We start from the raw sequence: 22,294 nt of genomic DNA on the forward strand, positions 1-22,294 counted from the left end.
TGGATTTTCTTAATACTTTCATTTGTTAAGCAAGTTGTTTTTGAGAGCACATCATGTTCCAGAAGTGTTCTATATGCTTAGGCTTCATCAGTGAACAAAACAGAAAAGGTTCTGCCCGTAAGCAGTTTGGTTTTATATGGTTACTTCATAGAACTTAACAGTGATAATAAGCAAGTAATTCAAGAGATCTCTTTAGATATATTTTTTATTTTAAGATATCATTGTAAGATGCACTACTGATTTAATAACCACTTATCCATGTAATTGCATATCGTTTTTTTTCTTCAGTATTACAAAGTTTGATTACAGTCTGTTTCATATTTAGAATCTGGAGCATTTTCTGAATCACTCTTTTAAGCAGTTGCAGTGGCATCTTGATCATATATATGCTACTTTTATTCCTGTCATCCTGATCATGTTAGTGCCAAGGGTTGCCAGTGTAATTTTGAGTCATGGGGAGAGTGCAGGGGTGCATCTGCATTTTCCAGTTGGTTGAAGTTGTGATTTCTTTTTTAAATTGGAAGTTAAATAGATTCATTTGTAAATCAGCTAAAGGATTTAAATATGAGGTGTTTGGTGCTTGGATCATGGCACCAAAGAAGTCAGAACTTCTTGCATTTAAGATTCTGTGATCCATTTTGAGAATTGGGCTTGTGTTGCCCAGCATGCAGAGGCAATGTCGGGCAAACACAGTTATTCTGTTTCATGTTGAAGCCAGGTTCAACAACAAAAAAGATATTAATTTAAATAAGTTTAAAATGTGTGTTGTGTTTCCATTGACAGTAACAGTTGAGATTATGAACAGTTGCCTAACACACTTCTAAATTTTTAGGCGGTGACAACTGTATTACAACTTTATCCCCTGCCTGGCTGCTTTCAAATTCCTTTTGACGTTGCATTTAAAATGTAGTTTCTAAAGTAAAATTTGAGGAAACTGTGTCTTAGAATAAAGATATATGTGTATTACTTAAGCTTTGCAGACGTCTAGATTTTCTGCCTTTCTTTGTTTTGCTTGTAGTAGTAGTAAAATAGCCAATAGAGGGCATAGAATTTTTGAGAGAAACGCAAATCCAGAGATTAGCTAACTGTCTTTACTTAAAAAGATATGCAGTGTTTGGGCAGTTGATACATCTTTCCTTTTAGGCCCGTGGCAGACAATGTCAAGCCGTTTCCCTCTTAGGGCTGTTTTGCTGACTGTCCCTTCCCTCCTGCAGCTCTGGGAGCTCCTGCACAAACTGCGGTTCGTGTACACCTACGTCGCCCCCTGGCAGATCACGTGGGGCTCTGCTTTCCACGCCTTCGCTCAGCCCTTTGCCGTGCCCCGTATCCTTCCAAGATAAGTTTTATGAGAAAGGCAGTGGTATCCTTGATGAGAGGGTTGGTTTGCAGGCATAGAGTATAGGTTGCCGTGTGATAAATTATCAGAAATTCGCAGTCCTTTGGGTCTACACCTATACTGATTTTGATTGTTTAATTTGTGTTAACATCTGCGGCCTGCAGGTCCTCTGAACATGAGAGAAGGATTAAGGTTTTATAAGTAAGTAATGCCTATTTAAAATTTTATGTTTACATAGAGAATATTAAAGTCCATGAATTTTCTAAATACAAAATATTCAGATATATTTTTAATGAATATAAAAACCATTTTTCATAAACATGATTGTAACTAAACTTTATATCCAAAATTTTCTCTTCTCATCATTTGTTAAAAGTACTTTCTAAATAAAAATACAGGTTAGGAATGCATAAATGTTGAAATGCAAACTTTTTGTATCTGTACATTTTAGTTTTATCTTCTGGAAAGTTAAACCCAAGCATCTCTACCCAAGAGTGATATATGGACTTTCACCAAATACATGTTAGCAAATATTTATTTGGCTCCCTTCAAAGCATCATGCCAGGCTGTACTTGCCTGGCTGTGTCTTTCACTTTTACCCCCTTAGACTGTTCACTGACACCCTTTCTGTAATCCCTGATGAACCTCATTTTTCTAATTGCTGTCATGGCAGTGTGTTTCTGAGATGTCTTGGTGTGTGTGAGCACATGCTCAGATGTGTGTGTGTGTGTGCACACACGCTTGGATGAGTGTGTGTGTGTGTGTGTGTGTGCACGCACTTGGATGAATGTTAAGGTCCTTAACCAATTTTCCCTTAGATTCAGCCATGTTATTTGTTCAGGCTGCTGTGTCGGCCTTCTTTTCTACTCCGCTAAACCCCTTTCTGGGAAGTGCAATATTCATCACTTCATATGTTCGACCTGTGAAATTCTGGGAGAGAGACTATAAGTGAGTAAAATTAAAATTTGAAAGCCAATTTTTACCTTTTTTACAAGGAAAACTATTGACAGTATTATTATAAGTAATTCATGGTTAATGATTTTTTGTGTTGAAGTATTTTGCTGAGATTTTATAAATACTCTTAAAGTTTCAAAATGATATAAAGTTAGAGAGTCAGAGAATAATTCTTTATTTTCTCTACCTTTTTTTCTATTTATAAGATTTTTTTTTTTTTAGGGTTTTATTTTTCCTTTTTCTCCCCAAAGCCCCCCGGTACGTAGCTGTGTATTTTAGTTGTAGGTGCTTCTAGTTGTGGCATGCAAGGTGCCACCTCAGTATGGCTTGATGAGCCATACCATGTCCGCTCCCAGGATCGGAACCGGCGAAACCCTGGGCCTCCTAGGCAGAGCACGAGAACTTAACCACTCAGCCACGGGGCCAGCCCCTATTTATAAGATTTTTTAAACATAGTTCTAGATGAATGTACTTGTTTTTATTTTTTTAATGATATTAGAATTGTTCCATGTTAATAATACTCAAACTTTATGCTGTACAATGTTACATCATTATAAGTCATAATTAGTTATAATTTTCTTGGAAATAACCATTTCTAGAGCTAAATTTTTTATAGCTTATTTTTGGGTTTTCATGAGCATAAGTTTTTAATGACCATCTTTGTACATAGTGTTTTCTCCACTTAGGCTTAGTTCCTTAGGCCAGCTGTTTAGTCTGATGCCTAGAAACTATTCTTGTATGTAATCTCTTCGAATTTATTTTTCTTTTAAATTTAAGAAAGAATTTTTAAAAGGGGAATTACTGTGTCATGAAGCGTAAATATTTTAAAGGCTTCTAATATGTATTAGCATATTGATTCAGAAAGAGCTTGTACTGATGTATAATTCTACCAGCCATCTCCATGACTGCATTTCTCTGTACGCTTTCACACATTGGCACCTGTAATGGGTGGAGTGGTAGTCTCACCTTAACTAGCTTGTGGATTTGAAACTTTTGTTGCTCTGGTCTTTGATATAAAACCACTTATAGTGTTTCCCTTTTTGGTGAGTTTCAGTGTTATTTATATCTTATTCTTCTGGGTCAAGTTAAATTTAGTCCAAAATAATGTGTATGGCAGCAGTTCTTAAGCTTTCTGGTCTTAGAAATCCTTTACAATTGTAAAAATTATTCTAGCCTCCAAAGAGTTTTTATTGATATGGATTTTATCTATGAATGTTTACTGTATTAGAAATCAAAACTCAAAATCTTAAATGTTTATTAATTTAAAAATAGCAACAATAAACTTATTGCATGTTAACATAACATTTTTGTAATGAAAATAACTATATTTCTCATGTCACCAAAAAAAATTTAGTAAGAAATAGCATATTAGTAATGAAAATAACTATATTTCCCATCCCATCAAAAAAATCAGTAGGAAGAGTGTCATTGTTTTTATAGTTTTATAAATGTCTTTAATGTCCGGCTTAATAAAAGATGCCTGGTTCTCATATCTTCTGCATTGAATTTGTTATTGCATTATGATGTTTTGGTTGAAGTATTGAAGAAAATATGGCCTCACACAGACATATAGTTGGAAAAGAAAGATTTTAATAGCTTTTTTAGACAATTGTGGATATTCTTTGATCTTTCACTAAAAGTCGACAAATAGTAGTTTCCTAAAGATTGGTTGCAATGTGGAATCTAACACCATATCCATAGAATTTTGGAACGGTGTTACATCAAAATCCATTGATACGTCCTAAGCTTTGAATGTATCTTTTACCCATGTATATACCTATACCTGTGCAATCTTATAACATTTATCAATCATTTGGAAAATACTGGTTCACTGAGTAATGTAGATCTTCCAAATTTTGACACATTTCATTATACAATATTTTCTTAAAAGTATTCATTCATATCACCACCAGTCTCAACAGAAAAGTGTTAAAGTATTGGGAAGCTATCACGCTCATGGTGGTGTAGACGGAAGTTTTCCATAATTTGAAATTTTGCTTGAAAACTTGAATATTATTATTGGCAACAGATATCGTTGTCAGTTCTTTTCCTTGAAATAACAGGCTCGCTTTCTTCATTTTTGAGAACTATCTGTCTAATGCCCAAGTCTGAATAATCATAGTTTACTCAGCCGTTCATTAAAAATGGTGTTCTGTGAAAGAAAGTAGCTAGCGCAGCTTACACTTCAAACAATTGCACAGATGTTTTCCCTTGAGACAACCATCCCACTTCAGAATGCAACAGAAGTGCTTCCTGGGTGTTCTGCTACACATAATATTAGACCTGTTCTGAGGGGCTGCAATTTAATAAAATTAATGTTCTTTATTGCTTCATTAAGGGCATTTTTAAGTGAAACTTGAATTTTTATTTATTTTTTCTTGCACATGTTTGGCAGTGAAAAATAGTGCGGTTTGATGCTATTGCCTTGATTCATGTTAAAGCACCAGTAGTCTTACCCACCATCGCTTTTGCACCATCAGTGCAATTGTCAACATAGTGAAAAAAAGCAAACAGCTCACTGTTGCAATGAAAATAGTTTTGATCTGGAAAACTCCCTGAAAGGATCTTGAGTCACCTGCTCTGGGTTCTGTAGATCACTTTTTGGGAACCACTGTTCTAAAGAGCACAGTACCACCGGGCATTAATAGATGTACCTCCCCTTTGCAAAGAATCTTTCATGGGCTGTGTATTTCTAAGAACTGTATACAGCATGCATTTTTTCAATCTGATAATTTTTTTTTTGGCATTAGACTTATTAATGTCTTTCTACACGCTGTTTAGTGAAACACCAGTTAGGAAATAACTGCTGTGTTTATGTAAGATAGAGGTGGGAGAGTAAAATTAAACACCTTACCCCTAAAATTATGCTACTGAGGAGTTTTATCAATATGCTAATCAAAGATTTTTCTCAGAGATATTCATAAAGTGATAATATTTATTTCATCTATATTGCATAGTGTTCTCCCTTTTAATTATTAGACATTTTTAAAAAATAAAAATGGATACTAAAAATGTTTTGTTTTGCCCTCTTCAGCACAAAACGAGTGGATCATTCAAACACCAGATTGGCTTCCCAGCTTGATAGAAATCCAGGTAATAGCTCTGTGAGTAAAGAAGCAAGTCTAAGGAATTTGTTATATATATTTCACTCCCAACTTGTTGGGGATCCTTTATGGTTCCAAATGCTCATTTTTTAACAACTAAATATCCTTTGTTTTATTTTGTTTCTCTTTGGCAACAAATATGTGAATTAAAGTATCTACAACTTATATGTCATCTTTTATAAAATACATTTTAAGAGTGCTGGTAGGAATAAAAAAATGCCACTCAGAAGACTGTTAAAAAACGGAACACAGTTAAAGTAAAAACTGGTGAGGTGTGTTGAAGAGTGTGCAGTCTGACCAATATGTGTTATTAGTATGTTTGCTTCCCCCCTTCCCCAACTGCTTAGGTAAATATTAATTTCATTTCATTTAGTTTATTGTATATAGAGATGACGTGGGGAGGCCAAATAGTCTCTCAAGATAGTGCTTCAGTGGGTGGCGTTTTGGTGGTGTTACTGTACCTAAAGTCTGGTTCTTAGTTTTGTCATTTGGGAAATATCCTTTTTTTGGCCTGCCCATAGTAATCTGACACAGAGAGGGTGAATCTCACTGCCCCCACCATAAGAGATTTAACACATCAACCAGAATTACAGTGTTACTTCACTGGAAGAAATATCACCCCCCAAATAGACTGGACTATTTGTATCCATTTGACTTGCAGATTCCTTCAAATGCTCTGTCTACTTGAGAAGCTGTCATCAGATTGATTCATAATAATAAAATTGTTTTAAGGAAGACTAGTTACTTGATATTATTGACTGTCATTATCATGTTCTGGTAGATAGAACAACCATCTCAGCTCTGGTATATTCTTGTAAGAGGCTTAGAATTCTCACGATGTTGTTGATGCCATCCCACATATCAAAAAGACCATGTTCTGAATTAATATGCATGCTTTTGTATGGGCGGACAGAGCATTAGATGTGACCATTTTATTGAAGTTAGAGTCTGGAGTTCTCCTTTCTTTGTTTTATTATTAGTTAGGCTGAGTTTAAAATAATTATTAAGCATTGTATATTTTGCCACTCTCCAGTGCTGTGCTTTGGGCACCCATTTAGAGATTATTGCCTTGGATGGGTTGCTGCTAAAGATGATCATTTCACTTATTGGGTTTTGTTGTATCCTAATTGTTTTCTTAAGAATGACTCTAATAAGTTATGTAGGTCCTTTGCTGCTGTGCCTGTATATACAGTTTATTTCTATTAAGCTAGCTTTAGCCATCTCAATATACAGTGTTTTTTTGACTGACTGTCTCCTCTTTGTTTTGGGCTGTCTCGTTTGTTCAAATCTTGTATTGCTTTATCCACTTCCTTTACTGGTATATGGTATATCTTTTTGTTCTAGTTGAATTTCTCTTATCTTTTTCATTTCTCTTGCTTGGTTTTAATTAAAAGACGTGGTTCATTGAACAGAAATAGAAAGGATCCTGGACTGTTCAAGAGGTGGAAAAGACGTTAGCTTTCATCTAATCTAATTCCCACATTTTATGGACGGGAACCAGAGAGTCAGAGAGGTTATGTGACGTCTAACTGCAAATTCTGAACTTTTCCCATTACCCTGTATTTCATTTTTATATAGAAATTGTAAGAGTATGACTGTTAGTTTCCTTGTCAAAAAACTGCAGATACAACCCTAACTGGAAATTAGTTTTAATATTTTTAACAGTCTTGTTTGTTGATATAAAGGGTACTTAGGGTAAAATTTAACTTTTTTTTGATCCCTTCTTATAGGATCAGATGACAACAATCTGAATTCCATCTTTTATGAACATTTAACCAGATCCCTACAACACAGTCTCTGTGGTGATTTGCTCCTGGGCCGGTGGGGCAACTACAGTACGGGCGACTGTTTCATTCTTGCCTCTGACTACCTCAATGCATTAGTGCACCTTATAGAGATAGGCAATGGGCTGGTCACTTTCCAGCTGCGGGGACTTGAATTCAGAGGTAAGACATTCGCTTTTTATTTTTATAACATACTCCTGTGACATCTAAGTTTTGTGTATTTACATTTCAAATCAAAAGTTATCATAAAATTAGATCCTTAGTCTTTAGAATTGTGAAATGAGAAAAGTTATTAAAGAGTAATTATTAGATTTTTTCCCAAACTTCACATTCAGAGAAGAATAATTTTTATGGTATGCTGTATATATAAAGGTAGTGTCATTAGTGTATAATTGACTTGTTTTCTTAGCGATGTTGAACTTCTGTTGTTCTGCGCTTGCTCTCTTGTCAGTCTCTTTTTGTGACAGCTGCATATATTTGTTAGATGGCTGATAGCAGTAAATGCTGTGTTTTTGTGTGAGGCAGAGAGTAGCTGACCAAGTTATTTTCATATAGACACCATGCGTTTGTCCTCAACAATTTCTTTTTTATTGAGGTGAAATTCATGTGACATCAAATTAACAATTTTAAAGTGAACAAGTCGGTGGCTTTTAGTACATTGACAGTGTTGTGCTACCACCACCTCTGTCTATTCCAAAGCATTTTCATCACCACAAAATAAAACCCCTCATCCATTAAGCAATTACTCCTTTTCCCCTACTAGCCCTCAGCAATTTTATATACTGACAAATGAAGCTATTTCTACAAGAAAATCATGCATTCAGAAACATATTGACTTGATGTTACCAACTGCTGTAAGTTGAATATCTTGCAAGCATGAAGAGAGACTTGGTTCATAGGAATTGAAGTTCTATGCATGCATATCTTTCCAATCTAGGGAACATTTGGACTTGAGAGTTTTTAGAGAGAGCATCCAAGCTGTGTGTTGATCTATTCTAAGAAGTGCCTTGTGTGTTTTTAACCTGAAATAGGAAATCAGAAAGCATTCAACTAGTTAGAGGATCAGATCAGACCTATACCCTATAGCTTTATTTTCACCCTGGTGTTAAATCAGAAGTCTTGCACCTTTGTTATGTAATATCTTTACTAGTGGAGCAAATGCTTCTCTAAATTTACTGTGTTCACTGGAGATAAGACTTGCGCAACACTCAAATTGTTGATGTTTGTTTCTTATTTGTAAGATATTTATAATCCATCCTCTCTCTTTTTCAAAGTGTCCTATTCTTGTTTTATGGCCTATTTCTGCATCTCCATCAGGAGTCCAGGACCTTAATTCCATCTCTTCTGCAGTCTTACCCAGTGCCGTTCAAATCTAATCCAACTAGACTCGTTCGAGAGTTGGCCCCCCTTGCCCACTACACCTGCCACTGCTTTGACATGAACTTCTTTTTAAATTGTTGGCCCCTGAAAGTTTCACCTTTGCTTTTTAATTTTAACTTTTTTTTTTTTACAAATGTATGTGGGGAGGCTTAAAATTTTATCTAGCATTTCTATGTATATGAATTGGAGGATAATCCTTCTTGTCGTCTTCTGTTCCACCATATTGATCACAAATTCTCCAAATCAAAAATCAATCCAAATTCTCACTCTCCCAACTTTTACTCTCTGGTACTGATAGATTCAAATAAAATTTTGCATAAATCCTTTGCCATCCAAACTCTCATTATTTACCAAACAAACTCAACTCAAACCGATTTGGATACACAGTACCCCTTACTATCTGAACGTGGCCAGATTTGGATAGCAAGGGATACCTATAATTCTTCACTCAGCCATAGTGACTTTTTTTAAGGCAAATTCAATCATGTCCCTTCCATGCTTAAATTTTTCAGTGGCTTCCCATTGCATTTAAAATAGAATTCTAGAATTCAAACTCCTCCACATGCCCTACAACACCACCTTATCTAGCCTCTGCCAGTTTCTCCAGCCTCACTTTATACCATCCTCCTCACTCACTCCAGCCACAGTGGCCTTCCTTCAGTGTCTCAGCTGTGCTAAATTCTTTACTGAGGCTCCTTATTGCCCTTCCCTTTGCCCAGGAAGTACCACCCATACCCCTTCCCCCACCAATCTTCCACCACTAATTCCTTAATTATCTTCAAGTATTGGCCTAAGTGTCACTTTCTAAGACAAGCCTTCTCTAACCACCTGTTCCATGTGCTTCTCTCATATTGCCATTTTTCCTCCTTGACACTTAGCATAGTTATAACTTTATGTTTGTTTGTGTTTATTTGTTCTCTAGCCCAAGGGTTGGCAAACTTTTTCTGTAGAGAGCCAGATAGTAAATAATTTAGGCTTTTGGAGCCATGCATATTCTCTGTTGCATAGTCTTCTTTGATTTTTCTTTTAAACAACCCTTTAAAAATATAAAAACCATTCTTAGCTTGGATTTGGCTCAAGGCTGTTTTTTAAACCTTTACTGTAGATTATAAACTCCTCAAGGGTAGGAATCATACCTGCTTCATTCATTATGGTGTCTCCAGCACCCGTCAGAGCAGTTAGCATGTGATGCATAATTAGTTAATTTTGTAGAATGATTAGGTAATGTAAGTATGCGGTTTTTCCCCCTTTCTCTTCATTCCAGGCTTCTCATGAGGTTTGATTGTATTCTTGCTCAAATGTTGTAATCTTTGGTTCTTTTCTTTCCTTCTCAGTGTTTTCCCTTATCCCATCTGCCTCCTACCCCTCAAAAGATTCATCAAGAGTGTCAGTATTTTCCCAGGCAGATGTTTGGATCTGCTGAGCATCTTGATGTATTTTCTGGGTAATAGTCCATTAAGCTAGTTTAATTCCTTTGATTTTACTGTCTCTCCTAATAGGTCCTAAATTTTAAGTGACATTTAATTAAAATAAATTTCTTGATCAGTTTCCTATAGGTCTTGGTTAAACCCCTTCATATTTATTTCCATTTTTATTTTACTGACATTCTCATTTCTTTTCCATGCAAATTTTATGCCACAGATTTGGGTTATCAGTCAGTTTTTTGTCTTATCACAATTTTCTGATTACCACTTCTACCATGTTAACTTTTTATTTGTAAATGTTACTTCTACCAGGTGCGGATTTCCAAATCAAAATTTATGGGTTGAAAATTCTTATGCTGATTGGATTCCTTTCAATTTTTATTCAAATTAATTTTAACATGTCTAGTTTTCATAACTGTTAGGTGTATTTATTTTCACCAGTTTTATTCACTATGAAGTGACCAAAAGATCTAGCTAATCCAGAAAACAATTGGTAATAGTTCCTCATAGATATTCTAGAATCCCTTTCCAAGTCTCAAAATTCTTTTTTCAATTATTAATATTAATTTCTGTGCTTATTGTTGACCATTTTCTAAGCAAAATGTATTACTAGGGTGCTTTGGGGTAGAAAATATTCTTGGGGTTTTTACAGTAGAGTAAGACCATCCCACATTAATTCGATTACTCTGTTCACTTTGTTCTACTCCTCTGAACGAGGACCTCATTCTGTCTCTCCTGAGTAAATGTCAAGACTCCAAATTCCCTCTTGCCACATATCTTCTCTATGTACTGCTAACAGAGTGACCTGCACAAACTATGGCTCTCATTGCGTTACTTTCTTTACTGAAAAACCTTTGACTGACTTCCCAGAAAGATGACAAAATGAATAAAATGAACTAATAATACATAAAACCTGAGCAGTAGACCCAACTTCATGCCACAATTTTAAAAACCCAGGCTCAGGAAGTTTCTTCTAGAAATTGCATAATTCTTCTGCCCTCTTTAATCTATTCTAGCACATGGATAAAGAAGGAAAATTTCTCAAGGCTTTTTACAAAACCAGTGTAATACTGATGTCAAATATGGCTAAACTGGCTAAAAGAGTAACTATAGTTTTGATTCACTTATGACTCTAGATATAATAATGCTCAAAACCCGGAGTAAGCAGAAACCAGTAGTACTTTTTTTTTAAGTACCCCTCACTAATTCAGCCATTTTTCATTTTTAAATTAAGTGTTGAAAAGCAAATTAAGGGGCTAGCCTAGTGGCACAGTGGCTAAGTTCACACACTCTGCTTCGGCGGCCCGGAGTTCGAAGCATTGGATCCTGGGTGCGGTCCTAACACCACTCATCAAGCCATGCTATGGCAGCATCTTACATACAAAATAGAGGAAGATTGGCACAGATGTTAGCTCAGGGGCAATCTTCCTCACCAAAAAAAAAGAGCAAATTATAGAATTCATCTTCTTTCAATAGGTCCCAGGAGAAAAACAATATAATATGATTCTCTCAAAAGATGCCAGAAGAAATTTGGTTAAATTTCATTTTCAATGTTGGTTTGAAAATACTTTATAAAATTATGTACATCCTTATTCAAAAAAAAATGTGTATGTGTGTCTGTAGTCAGTATCATGTGTAATGGTCAACCACAGCAGGCATTCCTGTGAATGTCAGGTTCAGGACAGGGTTTTTCGTGTCACCACTATGTAACATTATTTTGGAAGTGTTCACCAATGTAATTAAACTAGAAAATGAAATAATAGAATTGTTGAGGGTTCTAGATAACTAAATAATACAGTGTATTAGCTTGGCCAAGCCTACCTCTTCAGCCTTCTCTTTCCTCATACCACCTCCATCACCAGATGGGGCTAGGTTTCATGGCATCTTTTCCTCTCAAAGAAGTGTATTTCAAACGTGGATGGTGTATAAAAGCTCTTTAAAGGAAAAAAATTATTGTGCAGTCTCACTTAAGTTATTTTTATTAGAATATAACTTTAATATGTGCCTTTATAAAATTAAGTATAATTGCTTTATAGTCCTTACATAATATAAGGAGTTTACAAATTAAATGGAAATAAGACCACAGAACAAAATAAAAATTAACTTTAATGTGATAGATGATATTTTGCTGGCACTAGATTGTTGTTGTTCTAATTCTATATTTAATCTGATTTTGTATTTTTACTTCAGTAAAACTAATGTGGAGAATGCCTGTTTGATAAGTATTTTGTATCAAAGAATGTAACTTCAAAGAATTATTTGCTAGTGCAGGCTAATCAGACCTCATACCCCATTGAAACTTTATCAGCAGGTAAGCCTCAAAGGCTGATTATGTAATCTTATCCAATTATTGTTGGAATTGGCAACAGAAAAAATTTTGATTATGTGTTTAATATTAAATTATAATGAACTATTACAAGTTATATAGCCAAATAAGCACGATATGTAATAATATTTCTGCTTGCAGCATGGACATGATACTGGTAAATAGAGCTCAGATTCTTTTGAGTTCTGCATGTCTATCTGTATTGTGTGCCCTAGGATGATTTAGTTCTCATTCGTCTCTCCTTTTTTTGAATTACCTCAGACCTTTATGAGATATACCTTTACTCATTTGGCGTTTGTTTGATAGGAATGCAATTGTAAACCCAAATTTGAAAAGTTTGGGAATCGATGTATCAAAATTAAGGCAGTTACTTTACTGCACAAATTCTCAGAACCTTGGATGCACTGATACACGTTGTGATTCCGTAGGAGCTAAATATACATATGTCTAGTTTCTCGAGCTTACTGCAGTTTAACACACATTCTAAGGCAAATCAGTCATATACTTTTAGTTGCTATAAAATGTAACTTTTTTCTAAATTCCTTATGTTTTTGAAGCATTTGTTTTTCCACTTCATGTTTTTTCCCCCTTTGTAAATTGTCTCTCTCTGTCTCTTTTTTTAAGGTACTTACTGTCAACAGCGAGAAGTAGAAGCCATTACTGAAGGTGTTGAAGAAGATGAAGGATTTTGCTGTTGTGAACCTGGCCATATTCCTCATGTACTTTCATTTAATGCTGCATTTAGCCAGCGCTGGCTAGCTTGGGAAGTGGTAGTCACCAAGTATATTCTGGAGGGTTATAGCATCACTGACAATAGTGCTGCTTCTATGCTTCAAGTCTTTGATCTTCGGAAAGTGCTCACCACTTACTATGTCAAGGTAAGGGTGTGTGCCTACTTAGGTCCTCTGATGATCGGCTGCTCTTCTTGGAATAGACATACATATATTTTTTTAACTTGTGCTTTGCTTCTAAGTCATGATTTAAATTCTCTAGTATCCAGTACAGTCAGTGAAATATACCTGTGAAGGTTTTGCTGTTTCTTTCTTCTGTGGAACTTATTCCATTTGTTCATTAGTATTAACAGCTACCATTTGTAGCTCATATGTTTTAGGCACTGTGCTGAGGAATGTACACGCACATATGCACGCATACATTTACGTGTATCTTACCTAATTCTCTAAAGGAATATTGCATCTCCGTTTTACAAATAAACAAGTTAAAGATTAGAAGTTAACTTGCCCAGAGTTCTCTAACTAGCAAGTAGAGTTAGGGATTTAAAACCCAGGCTTGTCTGATTCCTGAGCCCTTGGTGTTAACCACTGCTTTCAACAAACTGAATAAAAATATTGCAAGATTTAGGAGGTCCCCAAGACCACCCTCAGCTTCAGTAATTTACTAGGATTCAAAAAACTCAGCAAAGCCATTATACTCTTGGTTAGGATTTATTACAGTGGAAGGTTACAGGTTAAAAATCAGCCCAAGAGAAGAGGCAGGTAGGGCAGGCTCCAGAAAGACCAAGGCATGAGCTTCCAGTTGTCCTCTGCTGGTGGAGTTGTGTAAACAATGCTTATTTCTCCCAGCAACTCTGTGTGACAATGCTTAGAGAATGTTGCCAACCAAGGACTGTCACCTGAGCCTCAGTGTACAGAGTTTTTGTTGGTGCACAGTCACTTAGATGTGGCCGGCCAACCACCCACATGGCCAGCCTTAGTCTCCAGCTCCTCTAGAGGTCATGACTCTAAGCCTCCAGGTGAACGAAGACTCTTATCAGGCCGGACTTGCAAGGGATTAGAGGTTACCTCCCAGGACCCAAGACTTTCTTTGGGCAAGGTTAGTTCTTTACTGCAGAGGTATTCTGTTTTTGCTAACAATTTTACAGAAATACAGCATGGTTATTTAGGGGCTTGTAGGCAAAGCCAGTCTTTTCAAGAGGAAAGTATGTGTCAAATTTTAATGACCCATATTTGAATTTTCCATATCTTGCGTTATTGCCTCTATGTACCACCTTATTTGTGCTGATTGGGGTCAACCTTGAATCTTCTATTTAATATTTGGTTAAATCCAACCTCAGGAAGCGAAAGAGATTGATTTTATGTTTTTTACATGTGCATGTGGCATTTTCTAAATATGTATATTTCTGTTGCTTTTTTATTAGGGTTTTACATTTCTATAATTTGACCTAGGATCACAAGATGGTTTAGTAGCTTCCTATGAGAAATTTCTCAAAATAAATACACCACAATAGAAGGTTTTCACATCTCTTAAAAGATCCTAAGTTCCAAAGCTCTAAAATCAATAGACTAGAATTGTTTTGAAGTTGCCTTGCTGAATTTATGGTTATGATTTTAAAAGTATTAAATGTTTTTTATCCAGGAAGGCCTGAGGTATATTATTACAGCATTCTTAAAATATGTTCTTATAGTATCCAGCTAGAATATTTTTTTGTCATACTACCAGTATAAAGAGTTGGAATTTATTTAGTGAGGAGTTGTAGTTAATTCAAATTGTGATTTAGCCTGAATTTTATCTTTCCCTTGTTAGGGTATCATTTATTATGTTACAACCTCTTCTAAGCTAGAGGAATGGCTAGCTAATGAGACAATGCAGGAAGGACTACGTCTGTGTGCAGATCGAAATTATGTTGATGTGGACCCAACATTTAATCCAAACATTGATGAAGACTATGACCATCGACTAGCAGGCATATCCAGGGAGAGTTTCTGTGTGATTTACCTCAACTGGATAGAGTATTGCTCTTCCCGAAGAGCAAAGGTAAAGTCTGTTTATTTCATTTATAACTCTTCAAATCAGTTTTCCAAAGATGGAAAGAATATTTCTGTTTGTTATTATAAGGTCAATTTTTTCAGACTTTCCTCTTTCTAACCATTTGGGTAACAGAACCTGTCTGTTTCATTGTAGTTGGGCCAAATGAACCAACTCTGCCAAAACAGGTTAAAGAAAGTGGCCTCCCTCATTCTTTTCATTTGTAGTGTCATAATCTCACTGTCCAGATAGCACCCCATCCGCCCCACGCTTGCGTACATGTACACAAATTAGGTTACAGATCACGTGTAGCACCTTCTTAAAGACTACATCCCACCACATACACACATCAGACTGAAGGATGATTTAATGTCTTTGTCCCAAATCCAGTCTAGACCAGTGCTGTCTAATAGAATTTTGTGCCATGGTGGAAATATTGTGGGCCGTTCAAGTATGGTAGTTACTAGTCTACCACATGTGGCTATTATTGAACACTTGACATATGGTCAATATGACTAAGGAACTGAATTTTAAATTTAATTATATTTGATTTAAATTTACTGGCCCATGTGGGCCAGTGGCTACCATACTGTACAGACTGTTGGCTTCCAAGTGTTAACATGGTAAAAAATGACCTAGGAAATGTGTAAAAATGCAGATTCCTGGGCCTCCCCTAAGAGGTTCTAATTCTGTAGGTCTAGGCTGGGGACTGAAAATCTGTGTCACTCTGGGTGATTGGGGACTGAAAATCTGTGTCACTGGGTGATTGGGGACTGAAAATCTGTGTCACTCTGGGTGATTGTAATTCAGGTGGTTTCTAATCCACACTTCAGATAACTTGTCTTATCCTAAAGGTAAGGTGTATTATAGACTTCACCAAATGCTACTTTTCTTCTAGCTCTCATGGTTCTCGTGGCAATCTTGCCCCCCTGGTTAGATTCCATGTAACATAACCACAATACCAAGGCCTATGGTTCCAAAAGCTGGTTCCTACCACCGCTATTGCTTTCCAAGCAGGAGTCTTATGTAGTTGAACCACCGGCATCCCATGTGTAGGATTACTCGGTATGGTGGAGCATAGTGAGCCACGTTGACAGCTAGTGACTTTCTCATGGTCTGGGATGTACACACTTACTGTCCTTAGATGTAGCACCTGTTTTAGTCCTTCCTTTACAGCTACTTAGAGTAAGGCACCGCATCATATCACCTCTTTGCTCTTCACCTCATCGATAAGAAAGGGAGCATCTTTGTACTTCCTTGCTGAACAGTATCCTTTGAGCTTTTATACTGGATGCACAACAGATACTAAGCAGAGCAGCATATTTTTAAAGAAAGAATAAAGAATAGAATAAAATAACCTCGGAAGAGGCTTAGAAAAAGGACCAGCAGGCAATATCTGGAGATGGAGGACCTCAAAGCTAAACTTCTTTCTTCCAAACACGTTAATAAGCAGTTTATTTTTGTATAAATGAAATATACTTAGAATGCTTTGTATACTGTTCTCAAATCCTTGGATTTATTTTTGGTGGTGGGAGTGGTCATATTATTCTGATAGCCTCTCTCTCGCTTAGACTACATTGCTTACTTTTGTTTTGGTTTAACCATGGTCACCTGGGCTAGGAACTCACCATCTGCCTACTCAGGAACAGGGCTCCATTCTTCTCAAATTTAAGGACCCTTCTGCTAGAGATTATTGCTGAGGTCATAGACATAGCTCAAGGAAGTCCTCCTCCCAATTGTTAATAAATCGCATGTTCAGAAGGTTTACCTCCAAATTTGGATATTCCTGGTCTCTTCCAATAGCTTTCCAATTACTATGCCAGTCAGACTTATATTCTGCTCTGCAGTCCCCTCTAGGACAAAATTATCAGTTGTACATATATTCCCCTTCATGCTACAAGTTTTCTTTTAAGTTCAACAAGCTTATCCCCATCTCCTTAAAACCATGCATTCTACTTTCTGAATCCCTGTTCCCAGAGTAGCCTTTTCCTAGGGAAGTTAATTAGCCAGAAAGATTTGCTGACTCCAAGTTCTGGTACCCTCAACCTCAATGTTAAAAAAGTTGCCTTGAGACTCTCCTTCTAAGATAGTGTTCTAACTTGCATATTACACAGAAATAAAACATCATTCTTCACTCCTTCTCTTATTATATGTATGCTAGAAGGAAATAATCTCCCTTATGCTAGCTATACCTGTCTTCTGAACAGCTTGAAATTATATTTTTGTAAGTGTGGCCCTGGACTAACCGTGTTGAAATTACCTGAATGCGATTTGGAAACATTCTTCTCAGCTTGACTTTGCTTTCTGTTTCTTAAATGACAATGCATTTCTTTCACCATTGTTGTTAGTGTTAGCAAGGATTGTTGGACCGGCCCGGTGGCGCAGCGGTTAAGTGCACACATTCTGCTTTGGCAGCCTGGGGTTCACCGGTTTGGGTCCAGGGTGCAGACCTGGCACCGCTTGGCAAGCCATGCTGTGACAGGCGTCCCACATATAAAGTAGAGGAAGATGGGCAGAGATGTGAGTTCGGGGCCAGTCTTCCTCAGCAAAAAGAGGAGGATTGGCAGCAGATGTTCGCTCAGGGCTAATCTTCCTCCCCCCAAAAAAGGAAAAAAGAGTTCTTTGTGAGAATTTCTAATGCAGTTGAGAATGTAAGACACATGCCTTCTCCAACAGTAACAGAGCTACCAGAGTAGAACCGATTCTTTTTTCTCTCAGTACTTTAACAATTGCTACACTGTCTTCTGGCTTGTGTTGTTTCTGATGAGAAGCCTCTGGTCATTCTTATCTTTGCCCCTGTGTAGAAATACTATGTATAACATGATGGGGTTTTCTCACTGGCTGCTTTTAAGATTTTCTCTTCATCAATTATTTTAAGCAATTTAATTATGATGTATGTACCTTGGTGCAGTTTTCTTCATGTTTCTTGTTCTTGGAGTTTGTTGAGCTTCTTGAATCCCTCGATATATAGTTTTTATCCGATTGGGAAGTTTTTCAGCCATTATTTTTTTTAATGTTTTTTCAGTCTTCTTCTCTCCCCTTTTTTGGGGACTCCAATGACATTTATATTAGGCTGCCTGATGTTGTCCTATAGCTCACTGTTGCTCTGTTACCTTTTTTTTTCCAGCCATTTTTGTCTCTGTGTTTAATTTTGCATAGTTTTTATTGCTATATTTTTTAATTATTATTTTTTATTGAGTTAATGATAGGTTACAATCTTGTGAAATTTCAGTTGTACATTATTGTCTGTCAGTCGTGTTGTAGGTGCACCCCTTCACCCTTTGTGCCCACCCCCCACCCGACCTTTCCCCTGGTAGCCACTAATCTGTTCTCTTTGTCCACATGTTTAAATTCCTCATATGAGTGGAGTCATACAGAGATTGTCCTTCCCTATCTGGCTTATTTCACTTAACATAATTCCCTCAAGGTCCATCCATGTTGTTGCAAATGGGACGATTTTGTTCTTTTTTATGGCTGAGTAGTATTCCATTGTGTGTGTGTGTGTGTGTGTGTGTGTGTGTGTGTGTGTGTGTGTATACACATCTTCTTTATCCATTCATCTGTTGATGGGCACTTAGGTTGCTTCCACGTCTTTGCTGTTGTAAATAATGCTGCAATGAACATTGGGATGCGTGGGACTTTTGGAATTGCTGACTTCAAGCTCTTTGATAGATACCCATTAGTGGGATAGCTGGATTGTATGGTGGTTCTATTTTTCATCTTTTGAGGAATCTCCATACTGTTTTCCATAGTGGCTGCACCAGTTTGCATTCCCACCAGCAGTGTATGAGGGTTCCTTTTTCTCCACAACCTCTCCAACATTTGTTACTATTTGTTTTAGTTATTTTTGTCATTCTAATGGGTGTAAGGTGATATCTTAGTGTAGTTTTGATTTACATTTCCCTGATGCACATCGATGATGAACATCTTTTCATGTGCCTGTTGGCAATCCATGTATCTTCTTTGGAGAAATGTCTGTTCATGTCTCCTGTCCATTTTTTGATACGGTTGTTTGATTTTTTTGTTGTTGAGTTGTGTGAGTTCTTTATATGTTATGGATATTAAGCCTTTGTCGGATGTATTACTTGCAAATATTTTTTCCCAGTTAGTGGGTTGTTTTTTTGTTTCAATCCTGTTTTCCTTTGCCTTGAAGAAGCTCTTTAATCTGAGGAAGTCCCATTTGTTTATTCTTTCTGTTGTTTCTCTTGTCTGAGAAGACATGGTGTCTGAAAAGATCCTTTTAATACTGATGTCAAAGAGTGTACTGCCTACATTTTCTTCTAGAAGCCTTATGATTTCGGGTTGCTACATTTTTTAGGTCTTTTATTTTCTTCTGCTTTGTTTTATATGCCATTAATTGCATCCAGTGTCTTTTTTATCTCAGACACTGCATTTCTTGTATCTCTTGAGGTTTAATTTGTGTCTTTTATATAAATCTTCCATGTCTCTATTTAGCATGCTCAGCCTTTCCTCTCTTTTTGAACTTATGGAATACAGGTAAAGTGACTCTTTTAATATGCTTGTTGACTAATTCTAACATCTGTTCAATTCTGGGTCAGTTTTGATTGAGTGGGTGATTAGTTGATTATTCTTCTAATTATGGGTCATATTTTCCTGCTACTTTGCATGCCTGACAATGTTTGATTGTATGCTAGACCTTATGAATTTTACCTTGATGAGTGTTGAGTATTTTTGTATTCCTGTAAACCTTCTTAAACTTTGTCCTGTGATAGAATTAAATTCTTGGAGGACAGTTGGATCTTTTCAGGGCTTGCTTTTTAGGGCTTCTTAGGAGAGACCAGAGCAGCCTTTCATCTGGGGCTGATTTTTCCCCATTACTGAGACAGTACTCTTCTGAGTACTCTAGCCAATCACGAGATTTTTCCATTGTTCCTTTCTGCCCCTTTCCAATGGTTCTTTTCTTTGCCTTGGGTTCGTGCTGCATGTGCTGATCGTGAATCTGCTGAAGACTCAAGAGGGACCCTCTGCAAATCTGCAGAGCTTGCTCTCTCTATGGAGCTGCCTCCTCCTTGGCACTTTGCCCTGCCAGCTCTAGCCACCTTGACCACCCCAGACTCCCAGCTATCTCCTCAACTTGGAGACCTCTAGGTTCCACCTGTGTTGCCCTTCCTTGTGCTGTGGCCTGGAAACTCTTACAGGGCTACCTCATTTTTTCCCCATCTCTCAAGGATTAGTGTCCAATGTCTCAAAACTATTGTTTGATATGTTCTGTCCAGGTCTTTGGTTGTTTTAGGTACCTGGTTAAATCTGGTCTTTATTACTCCCTCCTGGCCGCATGCAGAAGCCTGAACTCAATTAAAAGAAAAATTTTTTTTTCTTATCACAAAAGCAGTACATTTTCTGCAAAAAATAGTTGACTAGGTCAGGGAGGGAGGGAGACAAAAAAGAAAGAAAGAAAATCATCCATAATTTTACCACCCATTTAATACCTTTAGTATTATTTTGTTTATGTAACTTCAAGTCTATACACACCGCTTCTCTCTTTTATTTTTCTTTCCTATTTCTTAAAACAAGTGCTCTCAAATTCTTTATCTACTGTTTTGTAACTTGGACCCAAAATTCGTTCAAAGAATCTGCTGCAGAAACTAGGATATGTGCTATAGCTGTGTATATCTTTGAAACAACTAATTGGCAAGCAACTAGAATATCTCTTACACAGTTACTATTAATTAACTAAATTACCCAATTAATGGTAATTAAATTAACCAATCAATATTAAGTTAGTACCTTAGACAACTTCTGTTTTTGTTTATAAGTTAGTGGTTTATAAAGCCAAAAATGTATACCATTGGCAACATTAGAATAATTAAGCTCCTTATTAGCCTGTATCCATGATTCTTCAACATTAGCATACATTAGAATCACCTGGAGTGTATTGCTGGACCTCCCCACCCCCACCTCCTGCTCCAGAATTTGATTTCATAGGTCTGAAGTGGCCCAAGAATTTGCATTTCTAATAATATCCTAGGTATGCTGATGTTGTGTCCTAAGACTGTACTTTGAGAACTGTTGCCCTGGATTGTTTCTTGGTAATTGAGATGCTACCAAGATTTCCTTTATATAGTATTCCTACATATAGTATTGTATAAGGTATACCATTTTGTTGTGTATACATAATCATTATGTATTACTATATATAATAGTCAAGAATCAAGGTATGGAGTTGTTAAAAAAGTTAAAAAGTTGAGGGGAAGCAATATTCTACAGATATCAATTTGATTTTCTTTACTATGATTATGGTCACTGATAGACTAATACAGCTGTCACTAATAGCCTGCTTGCCAGGTTAAGTCCAGAAATAACTAATTAATAGATAGAATGTTGTATTTTTAGGAGAGGACAATATCAGTAATGATATATTTCAGTAAGTGCTTTGAGATGTTTAGCTAGGATCCTAGCACTCTATAACACAGCCAGTTCTTTTCAGTATGTTCCAGTATTATGAAGTGTTGGATTTTATTTAAAGATTCCAAAGAACCTCCTCATGCACACTTATACTTCATTTGTTAAGTTTCTTTTCATTAGAACTTTTACTTGAAGAGATGAGGAACTCAACTAGTACATAATTCCTCTTTTCTCTGATTTATTAAATAGATATCTTCTGATTTGTTAAATACTTATATACTTTTCTGATAACTAGCATTTTTTGTTTTTTGCTTTTCTTTTTTATTTTTTTATTGAAGTATAATTGGCATATAACATTATATTAGTTTCAGATGTACAACATAATGATGCGATATTTGTGTTTGTTGTGAAATGATCACCACAATAAAGCTAGGTAACATCTATCACCATACGTAGTTAAAAAAATACATTTTATCCTTGAGATGAGAACTTTTAAGATCTACTCCTTAGCAATGTTCAAATATGTAATACAGTATTACTAACTATAGTCACCATGCTGTACGTTATATCCCCATGACTGACTTATTTTATAACTGGAAGTTTGTACCTTTTGACCTCTGTTCTTCGTTTTTTAAAGCCGGTGGATGTAGACAAGGATTCCTCCCTGGTGACTCTTTGTTATGGACTCTGTGTTCTGGGACGGAGAGCTCTGGGGACTGCATCCCACCATATGTCCAGGTAAGGAAGGCATTTCTGTTTCAGGAAGACTGTGGGAAGCTGTATAACCTACATCTAAAAACTTTGAAATAATTCTCCGTGGAGGCCTTCTATGGTAATTTGTGCATAGGTCTCTTCTG

The 22,294-nt window shown here is 36.4% G+C and overlaps 1 protein-coding gene across 10 annotated transcripts in view; it reads left to right on the forward strand.

The window, feature by feature from the left end:
* PCNX1 (pecanex 1) overlaps positions 1 to 22,294 on the forward strand; it is a 170,760-nt gene that overhangs the window by 129,697 nt on the left and 18,769 nt on the right. For all 10 annotated transcript variants that reach the window (XM_070513902.1, XM_070513900.1, XM_070513903.1 and 7 more), the window contains 7 exons: positions 1,215 to 1,323; positions 2,155 to 2,284; positions 5,325 to 5,383; positions 7,125 to 7,340; positions 12,933 to 13,186; positions 14,850 to 15,080; positions 22,075 to 22,175. In XM_070513902.1, the coding sequence (XP_070370003.1) occupies positions 1,215 to 1,323; positions 2,155 to 2,284; positions 5,325 to 5,383; positions 7,125 to 7,340; positions 12,933 to 13,186; positions 14,850 to 15,080; positions 22,075 to 22,175 (1,100 nt within the window). The remainder of the gene's footprint in view (positions 1 to 1,214; positions 1,324 to 2,154; positions 2,285 to 5,324; positions 5,384 to 7,124; positions 7,341 to 12,932; positions 13,187 to 14,849; positions 15,081 to 22,074; positions 22,176 to 22,294) is intronic.

Source organism: Equus asinus, chromosome 7, assembly GCF_041296235.1.
Source record: "Equus asinus isolate D_3611 breed Donkey chromosome 7, EquAss-T2T_v2, whole genome shotgun sequence".
NCBI classification, from domain to species: Eukaryota; Metazoa; Chordata; class Mammalia; order Perissodactyla; family Equidae; genus Equus; species Equus asinus.